Source organism: Castanea sativa, chromosome 6 (genome assembly GCF_040712315.1).
Source record: "Castanea sativa cultivar Marrone di Chiusa Pesio chromosome 6, ASM4071231v1".
NCBI classification, from domain to species: domain Eukaryota; kingdom Viridiplantae; phylum Streptophyta; class Magnoliopsida; order Fagales; family Fagaceae; genus Castanea; species Castanea sativa.
Genome location: NC_134018.1, coordinates 34,848,037 through 34,858,267, shown reverse-complemented (window position 1 = coordinate 34,858,267; position 10,231 = coordinate 34,848,037). Strand labels below are relative to the sequence as shown.

The window sequence follows — 10,231 nt, the reverse complement described above, 5'->3', positions numbered from 1 at the left end:
AGTGTGATAATAGATACAACTTTTAATTTGTAATATTTAATCAGAATCATTAAATGGATCTGTTTTAAATAGATAATCATTTTTTCTTCGTATTATGCACTGTATTATGGTGTGTGATTGGTTAGTTCTTTGAGCTGTAGATCACTCTCTCGAATCAGCCTGTCCACTTCATGGCAAGATAAAGTGAGGCTATCGAAGGTATCATCGGAAACAAGTATCATTTCCACATGTATTCATCAAATATAATATATACGTATTTGATGAATACATTGTTTCCTTCACAATTAATTAAGACCAGCCATATTAAAGAAAAGAAGAGTGGAACAGCAGCAATAAAAAAAAAGAAAAAAAGAAGAAGAAGAAGGAAAGGCTACAAATAACTAAATAAGGTAGAGTCTGTGTTTCTCTAGAGCTTCCACTCCATTCAGTGCTACAATGTTAAGAGGTCTTCTTTCACTTCCAGCAAGTTATGCTTCACCGCTTTTACTTCAAGCTTCTATTGGAGGCCTTATGTAGTTATGTTTCCTCTAGTCCGAAGTTTGTTGCATCTGGACTAATCATTTTCTTTAAAAACAAATTCCATCATACAGAAAAGGAAGGAAAAGAGTTGCTAGCTTTGGGAATACGATGTGAGTTTGATGTGGAAAAACACTTTTAATTCAACACTTAGAACATTACAATTCAGAAAAAAGTGTGGAAGCAAGTTCTAAAGAATGGCTCACATTTCATATTTCCATCCTAAAGAACCTTTATCCCATAATATGTTTTCCTTCACAATCTAAAAACATTTCACTTCCTTCAAATCAGCCACAATCAGCACTCACCAGCCTTTACCTATTAGCCATAACCAGTCCAGTGTTACCCCTGCAAAAATACCTCCTAGAAGAAACAACACCAGAAGGTTCCCCAAGGCATTTTGCTCCGGTCCCTAGAAGTATCAGAAGCATATAAATTCTCTTAGAAATCAACTTTAATTTAAAAATATCTGCTACTTTGGAGTGGCATTTAGTGAACTAACCTTGTAGCCTTCTGGTGCAGAAGTCATGACACAAACAGTGAGGTAACCATTAGTTAACCCCAAGAAGGATGTCAGCAATATCATCCAGCCCTGGTCGCCATACTTTGCAGTGAAATAGAATGCGGGAATGAGTAAGAACCGAGAAAGAATTGCTATCATGAGACCTTTCCGTGATGCCAACTTCAGGAATTTCAAGAGTGGAATGTATCTTCCGATGAGATCACACCCATTATACATTGCTATCAAAACAAGAGCATACCTGAAATTATCACCAGTTATGAGAACATCACCACACATACACACAAAAAAGAAAAGCATACAGAGAGAAATGGATGGAATAACATCTCTGAAGATGGATGGAAAGAGAAAAAAATGGTAAGTAAGGAAAGAGAGATCGATGGAATAAATAATTTACTGGCTGAAGGAACCAGCCAGGCAATAAACTAATATAGTAACTGTGGATACACACATACCATGTACCTAAACCGTGTGAACCAGTATCTTCAGATAAGAACCCAGGGAAAATAGATAATGTCAGCACATATATCAGAAACATATCGAGTGCATAATCAATGTTCTGAAGTAACAGTTCTTTGTTGCTTAGCCGCTCAAGTTGTTTTGGATCTTCCTCTGCCTGCAAAATTTCAATATCTTACCAAAGATTAACTTAATTACTAGGGATTTTTTCTTACATTTCATTAAAGAAAGAGAAATGCCTGTTGAAGTGGTAATGTTTGGATGCCACCAGCAGCAAGGTCAGCTGAAACAGTCTTTGATCCTTCTGAGGCTGCCTTTGAGCGGTAATACTTCACAATTGGGAGTTTTGGAAAGACAAATGCATAGAGAAGAACACAAAGAAACACGAAAAAGGTGGAGAGGGAAAAGAACAAAACTGCAGTGGACACAAAATAATATAAATTTTAGAAACATTGTTCCAGGCAGTGTAAGAGAATGCTTTTCTGTCTTAACTAATAAATTATCAACAAAAAAAAAAGGTTAACATAAAAAGATGACAACAAAATCATGTTTTCTAAGCAACAAGCAAGAGAAGAAATCAGCACTCAGCAGTCAGCAAGAGCCATTTAGTGAATTGCGCACCCTAACAATCAGAGCATGCCCCCAAAGTCAGGCATACGTTGAGTGACACCTATTAAATTTTAACAGAACCACATAAAGCATAAATGGAAGTAATAGAAATGCAGCTATTAAATCAATTTATTTGTCTTATGCATTTTATTTTATTTTATTGATAATTCGATATTTACAATGGGAAAGGGGGAATTTGAACCCTAGAAGTGTTCTTTGAAAACACTAGGAGCAGCCAATTGTGCTACAAGGCTCTTGGCGTCTTATGACCTTTTACTTAATGAAGTATTAGCATAAACTACTCATTAATTTCCTGCTCACTCAAGTATTAACAGTAATGGATGCAAGAAATGGCATGCAATCAGAAAATATCTGAGATACACATATCTAGACATGAAATGAATTTGATGAGCTCACAAATAGAGAGCAAGAAACTCATAGTGGATTGGGATCTCAAATTCATCCTGAGTCAGGTTAACAACCATCCAAGGTGAAGAAACACATGTACTATGGAAATCTATGAAAGGACACACAAAATAGGGCAAAACTTAGATATAGTACTTTAGCTACTATTCGTTAGGTATCCCTTTTAAAATTTAGCCACCTGTCTATTCACTTAACAGAGCAAACGTGCGTTAACAGTCAACATCCTTTTTACTTTTTTGTTCGTCTCCTTTAGATGTGTGAAAACCAAAGTTCATGACCCAGAATTCTCCTTCTTTCTCACCTTCTTTTTTCTTGGAAAAATGATCCTTAACCCATGTAGTAATTATTTAGAAATCACAACTCCAATATGAAATTAAGATCAGTATCTTTTTCAGCCACCAAAGCCAGGCACCTACCCAGCGGTCCAGCCCAACCAGCCATTCAAATTGCAAAGCAAAGTTCAAATCTTTGCTATGAAAAGCCAGTCACATCGACCTTTTGACTGTTTTAAGGGTTAGATCAGAATAGAGACTGGCATCCAACAAATCTTTCAATTGACAATGCAAAACACACGAGAGCCAGCCCTTTCCTCCTTTTGAAATATTGATTTCTTCAAAATCTAGAAGTCTTAGAGTGTGAGATGAGGGATGTTGGAGTTCTAGACTTCCAAGGGTTTTTAAGTTTTGATGCATCTAAAGAAAATGAAAGGAGAAAAGAAAACAGAAAAAGAGATGGATGTTTGCTCTGTTAAGTGAATAGACAAGTGGCTAAATTTTAAAAGGGTACCTAACGAACAATAGCTAAGGTACTATATCTAAGTTTTACCCCACAAAATAACAGGGAATTGAAAATATGGATACCTAAAATATAATAGGAAATACATAACCACAAAATAGCATTTATTGTTCAACAATAGCAAAAATAGTGGGATGTTCCCCCCCCCCCCCCCCTCCTTTTTGTTTTTGATGGGAATCTAAAGTAATGGGGATTTGAACATACGGGCTCCTTTGCGAAGACCACCCCTGGTATTTTCAAAAGCTCCTTTTGTAATTAACCTCAAAACAGAGGTTATAGCCCCTGATGCAGCCAAACCAGCAAAGAAAGACTGAAAATTATAAGACAAGTAACCAATCATAAACTAAAAATTAGATAAGGTAAATGTTCTAAGAAACTATTGAACATGTAATAGTGCAAGTCATGAATACTGACCTGAACAAATTCAGGTTGCATGAAGGAGAGATCCCCAACCATTCCACCCTGTACATGAGCATCTGCAACTCCAAAAGCACCGCTAATGGCACATAATCCAATAAAAGGTCCAATTCCTCCTTTCCCAGAAGTTGCTAAATCCAACTATGGCAGAATAATAGACGATAAAAAAAAGAATGGTATTAAAATTATCGCAAAGGATTAATAATTTTCTTTCGAGTTAATAATTTATGTAATGAACAGGATCTGGTAGAGTTCAGGTGTATATTAGAATATTTAAGTATTGTAAAGGCAGACTGTACGTACTACTACAACCAAAAGAGAACTTATGAAAAACAGGATATATCCAAAGAGGTTTCTTCGTCTAGTATTGATCTTTGCCTCCTTGTATGTTAGAACGGAAAGTACTCCAAATGCAAATGGCTGATAAACAAGAGTAAGGACCCTTGAAGGATGGTATTTCTGCACAGGTAAAAAAGAAAGAACCTTAATCACTCAGGAAATTTATTGCTGCAGCAACTACTACTAACATTCTTATAATTAGAACTAAGAAAAATTCTAAAAGATGGGAGTAAAAAAAATACATTATGGTTCAACAAATTTAGACCTATAACATGATACAAAAGATATTCATTGGGTACTATCAAGAACAACTCTGAGTTAAGGTAAAATGAACCCAATTAAACAAAATAAAATCAATTTATCTGATTCTGGACAATCAAACAGGACTAGTGTGTAAATCAATCAGAATATCAGGATAGTTGTTCTAGATTTGTCTATAGAATCAACATAATAAAGATGAAATCTGTGAAGCAGCATGGGACAGCAGAAGAATGATAGGGGAAGAGAAGAATCTCCGAGACTTTCACAGACTAAATAATTCAAAATCTTGATAAGTTTTAAATGATACCAACTAAAAGCATGGTCAATTTCAGTTTCAGCGACATGATTGGAAAAAAATGTGAAAGCATGCTATTGAACAAAGTAGTACAAATCTCTGCTCAAACTAATATGAAATGCAAGTTTAATGAGGAAAAACAATGAGGTTAGATCATGTAATTAAATCGTAGAATTTAGTTGTGATGAAAGGATTTGCAGGTCTGCAAGTCATGGAAGGCATGCCTTTACAGAGCCAAATATCTCCAAAAGCTAATATAATGAAATAATGCATAAAAAGAGACTTGGTTTACCGGGAACAAGTAAGAATAATAATCTTCTATTGTCAGCATACTGTTCCATGAAAAGAGGCACCCATTTCCTAGAAGCCAGCATACTACAATTGCAATATATTTTCCCTGTAAATGACAGCAGATGTAAATCAGAGTTTTTTAAGAGAATTCTGTGGCAATAATCCCTAGTTGAAGGAAATGGATATTTGATCACAAACCTCAAGATTGGCAGGAGGCACATTTTCATTGGGGGTTGCCATAACGAATGCTTCCTTTCAACCAGGTCCTACAAGCAATTGCAAATCATGTATCAATGAGTAGTTATTTAGTAGTTCATTCGCTTTTCATATGTATATATATAGTATCTCAATTGGACTTCTTTTAGTATACCCAGGGCATGCCCCCTCGTGCTTTTGTATTCCCTTTATTGTTAAAATAATTCTATTTTATTAGAAAATAAAACTAAACCACCTATATAATTTGACTTCCTAGTGTGAAATGCCTCTTAATTGAGTTGCTTAAGCCAACCATTCCATGATTGGGCAGAGAGAAACACGAAATCAAAGAAACATCTATCAAATGAAACAACCAATAATACAAGGAGAAGGAAAAAAAAAACAGAGCAGAGGCAGAGGTGGAACTCACTCTAAGAAGCTGTATGGAGTGTGGATCTTCCTGGGAATCTGGTGCCACCGTGTTTTTTTATCCACTTGTATATATATATATATATATATATATATATATATAAGATACAGGAATCCCAATAAATCTTTTACCAAAAAAAACCAAAAAGGAATCCCAATAAATAAAAATATAAACTTTGAAAATAATTGACAGACAAAGTATGAAAAGTCTGTGCTGGTTGTTTTAAAAATAATACAGTATAAAAAAAGGAAAGATGTTTAGTTGGTGGACGATACGATTGGCTATAGCTATTCGAAGATTGTGACTATTCTTTCTCTGATACAGTTACGATACGAACCAAAACGGCAAGAGATTACGTTCCGTGTTTTACTTATTTTACATTCCCATTGGAATCTTTGAATGGCATTCGTTGACCAAACTGATTGATGATTTCCAATTCCAATGCTACCAATATAGTCGCACCCAAAAAATTGACTTTAAAAAAAAAAAAAAAAAATTAATTTAGGCATGTGACAAAATCATCTTCATCATTTTTAAGTAATAGAGCGGCCAAAGCCTTTTTGAGGCTGCCAATTCAGAACGTTGAGCTGTGTGTGGTTAAAGGATCCCCCACCTTTAGTGGTTCGATACTAGTATATACTTCTGTTGCTTTATAAACTTTTTTTTTTTTTCCTCCACTGAAGTTGCTTTGTTTTTTTTAAGAATTTTACTTACGTATACTCATTAATAGACTATTTTAAGAAAATTTTTATCAAAAATTAAAAAAATTGTTAAACTTTTTGACAGCTTTTTAAATTCTTAATACAAATTTTTCCTAAAAAGAATTGTTAATATAAGACATACATTAATAGGAACCTTTTTTGAGAAAGAAAGTTGATTTGTTGTAAAGCAATAAAGGGGATTTGGCAAAATAAATTAATAATCCAACCACATGTTACTATAGTCCAAAGTCAGCAAGTTATTGGTGGAATGGTCGGTGTATTTTTGGAGGAGTATTCATTTGGTTGAGGAGGTTATTAAGAGGGGTGCTAGCTGGCGTGTGGGGTGAATGGTCAGTGTATTCGGATTTGGGATGATAAGTGGATTCCTAATTCTTCTTCACATAAGGTTATCTCTCCTAGAAGCTCATGTCCACGGGTTTCTTTGGTAAGAGATCTAATTGATGTGGGTAAGAAGACCTGGAATTTGGATATTCTTAAACAAGCTTTCCTTCCTTTTGAGATTGAAATTATTGCTGGAATTCCCTTAAGCAACCGGTTGCCAAGTGATACGGCAAATACAAAGTACCCGACAAGGTTAGAAACTCTGCTTGGGGAGCTGCTAAAAAGACATTCTTCCCACTAAGGCCAATTTAGTCCATAGTCATGCAATTGCAGATGATTTATGTGAGGAGTGTGGAATGCATGCTGAGTCTTTGTTACACCTGTGCTTGGAAATTGGAATGTCCTAAAGCTTGAGAAGTTTGGAGCTTGACTAAGTTTTCTCATCTTTTGTCCTCAATGACTGTCCAAAGCTCTATGGATTTTTTGTGGTATATTGTAATGAAGGCTAAATGGCCGAATGAGGATTTGGCTTAGGTCATCACTATTGTTTGGGCTTTGTGGACTAACAAGAATGAAACTCGACATGGGGGATTGAAAAAGTGTGGGAAGCAGATAATACATTGGTGTATTCAATATTTGGATGAATAATGGGTAGCTAATGTCATCCATGTGAAGAAACAGCAAAGTTGTGGATTAGAAATGTGTGCCTCCATTTGGTTTAATGTACAAAGTGAACGTGGATGGAGCGGTCTTCTTTTCTCAAAAAGCTGCTGGTGTGGGGGTAGTAATTAGAGATAATGAAGGGAATTTCATTGTAGGACTTAGTAAGAAGCGTCATGTTCCTTTGGGGGCTATTGAAACTGAAGCTAAAGCTTTTGAAGCTGGAATTGTTTTTGCCGAGGAAATTGGTATTTGGGATTCTGTACTGGAAGGTGATTTAATTGTCATGGTTCAAGCATTGTGTGAATTGGCTCTAGCTCCTTCTTCGGTGGCCTCTTTGGTTTATAGAATTGTAGCAGCTGTTTTTGATTTTTGGAATGTGAATTTCTCTCATGTTTGTTGTAATGGAAATAAACTTGCTCATTTCTTAGCTAAACATGCTTATGACATTGTTGATTACTTTGCTTGGATTGAAAAGGGTTCTTATTTTATAGAACAAGCCCTTCTTCATGATGTATTCTATGACTTTTTCTATTTGATGAAGTTTCTGTTTGTTATTAAAAAAAAGAAGTTATCGGTGGAAACTTTTTTATTTTTTGTGTGTGAGGAAACTCTTACTAATTATCTTATACAGTTCAGTTTCACCTAATAAACATTACTAATTATCTTATATAGTTCGATTTCACCTGATAAAAATCTGATATGAAACTATACACAAACTTGTACAATATATAATTATTCAATTCCGAAAGCTCAATTAGTGTATAAACACTAATGCTTGTTTAGACTCCCAATTTTAAATTACGGCTTAATTGCTTTTACTCTAACTTATCTAAGTGTGGAATAAGAGTAAATGAAGCGCAAAAAACCAAAACTAGTGCATGAACATAAGCAATAAACAATAGATGTAAGGCACAAAGAGTAAGGGAAGAGAGATACAAACATAAGATAACACCAAGATGTGTTATTGAAGAGGAAACCGAAGAACTCAGCAAAAACCCTCTTCGCGACCCTCCAAGTCAAAATCAATCCATTAGTGAATAGGTTGGAGTACACGAATATCAAAAAGACCCTCCAAGCCTAATCTATCCAATGTGCTTGAGCCTTCCAAGTTCTAGTTACCAACGAACTTCACAGAGACTTGTCTTCACTAGTTATTTGAATCCTACAATACCGCCTGATTGCATTGGCCAAGCCTTACCGGCTTCTTTTGGCAAATCCTAAATGCTTAACAAGATCCAAAACATTTTCTATACTCTGAATAGATGTGGGTTGTGTTTAGGTACAAATCTCATCTTAAGGTATAACAATGGAAGAGGGAAAAGAAAATAGACTACAAAGGATTTCTCACTCAAGAATGAGTAGCTCTCTCTAAGATGGTGGGTCTGATGTAGAAACCTTTCTACGGTTTTTTTTTTTTAATAGCCTCCTTACAATTTTGTGAGTAATGATGGTATATATAGTAAGGTAGAAGATGAAATGTCACATTTAAAATCCTCCAGGCAGAGAGTTTCACAAGTCACTCATGACTTGGCCTAAGTCACGAAGTGACTCGCGAAATACAACTTGACACTTGACTCTTTAGCTTTCAACATGTGCTTCTCATGTGACTTTCGTGGGTTGCACCATTTGCGAAATCAACTTCTTGAACAATCTTCACCAACTTAATAATAAACCTATTACAAATAAATCTCACAAAATACAAGAAAATAAATTAATGTAATTACAACACTTTTTGTCATGGAATAAAGCCAACATAAATGTTATGTGAAAAATCAGAACTTAAAAATTCAATTCGGCAATTCATATAATTCAAGAGTTAAGATACTAGTTGCTAACCTGTAAGCTATTGGATGAGTTTGAAAAAAAAATCATTATTTTTGAGTTGGAGTAGTTAGCAAAAATGCATGAAATGCTTGTAAATAAGTGAAGAAATTGATAATACAATTATGTAAGATACCAGTTGGAAATTATTAATATAAAATTTAAAAAGTAGGAAAATTATAAAAATTTGAAACACAAAAATAGAATCTATCCAGTAGACATTGTAATAATTTTTTTAATAAAAAAGAATTGTAATCATAAATAGGTACACTATATAACTTCAAAAAGAAAAAAAGAGTGGACATTTAATCAAAATTCAGGGGCGGCGCTATAGCCTATTCAGGGGTTCAAATGAACCCCCTGACTTCAAAAAATAAAATAAAATTATATATATAAAATATTTTTTTGTTAGGTTAATACTTTAATTTATTCTTAAAAATATATTTTTGCTCACCTTGACTTAAATTTTGCATACTCTTACTACAAGTATTTCCGACTCTAAAATTAAAGAGTGAGTGATTGTGAATTGGAAGTGTAATTTTTTTTTATAAGTTTATATTATATTTGTGTGAGTGTGTCTAATATTGATTGTGTATACTACATTTTGTTATAATGTTATTTGTATAAATTATGATGTGTGTGAATGATTGTGTGTACAATATAAATATAATATAACTTTATATAATTTAATAATTAGGAAATAAAGAGGGTTTTTTGACATGCGTGTATATTGTTATTATGTTATAATAACTTTTTGTTATAAAGTTAGTAAAATTCAAGAAAAAAATTGTAAAATTAGTGATATGTTCAAGCATTTGATTAGTTAAGTAGACACATAGTGTATAATTTTATATATAAATGAGTGTGATTGTGTGCGTCAATAATTAACATGGAGTCAAAGAGTTGAGATTAGTCATTTAGTCTAAAATCATATATTATTATATAGTAAAACTTGGGCTTAGACGCTGTGGTTGCGCCAAGTGGCTTTACCATATTGCAAATTTTTTTTTTTTAATTTAAAAAAGTCTAATGCATTTTAAATTGCAACAGCGTATACTACACTAAAAAAAAGAGGTCTAATGGATCTTAAATTGCAACAACGTATACTACAGTAAAAAAAAAGAAAAAAAAGAGGTCTAATGCATCTTGAG

The 10,231-nt window shown here is 33.9% G+C and overlaps 1 protein-coding gene across 1 annotated transcript; it reads right to left on the bottom strand.

The window, feature by feature from the left end:
* Nucleotides 1–360: 360 nt before the first annotated feature.
* Nucleotides 361–5,638, bottom strand: LOC142641211 (equilibrative nucleotide transporter 3-like). The gene is made up of 10 exons (XM_075815614.1): nucleotides 5,554–5,638; nucleotides 5,127–5,194; nucleotides 4,930–5,034; nucleotides 4,046–4,201; nucleotides 3,740–3,883; nucleotides 3,530–3,635; nucleotides 1,735–1,910; nucleotides 1,492–1,652; nucleotides 1,019–1,277; nucleotides 361–928 (listed from the first exon to the last, which is right to left on the bottom strand). Exons 2-10 carry the CDS (start codon nucleotides 5,166–5,168, stop codon nucleotides 821–823), a joined length of 1,257 nt encoding a protein of 418 aa, XP_075671729.1. The 5' UTR covers nucleotides 5,169–5,194; nucleotides 5,554–5,638; the 3' UTR covers nucleotides 361–820.
* Between the last annotated feature and the right edge of the window lie 4,593 nt (nucleotides 5,639–10,231).

Bases quoted from the DNA above. Each gene is read 5' to 3' on its own strand.
- LOC142641211 (XM_075815614.1), bottom strand. From the start codon at position 5,168: ATGGCAACCCCCAATGAAAATGTGCCTCCTGCCAATCTTGAG. The intron at 4,202-4,929 runs GTAAACCAAGTC...TTACCTGTGCAG, and splicing joins ATTATTCTTACTTGTTCCCG to AAATACCATCCTTCAAGGGT. The intron at 929-1,018 runs GTTAGTTCACTA...TGATACTTCTAG, and splicing joins CTGCACCAGAAGGCTACAAG to GGACCGGAGCAAAATGCCTT.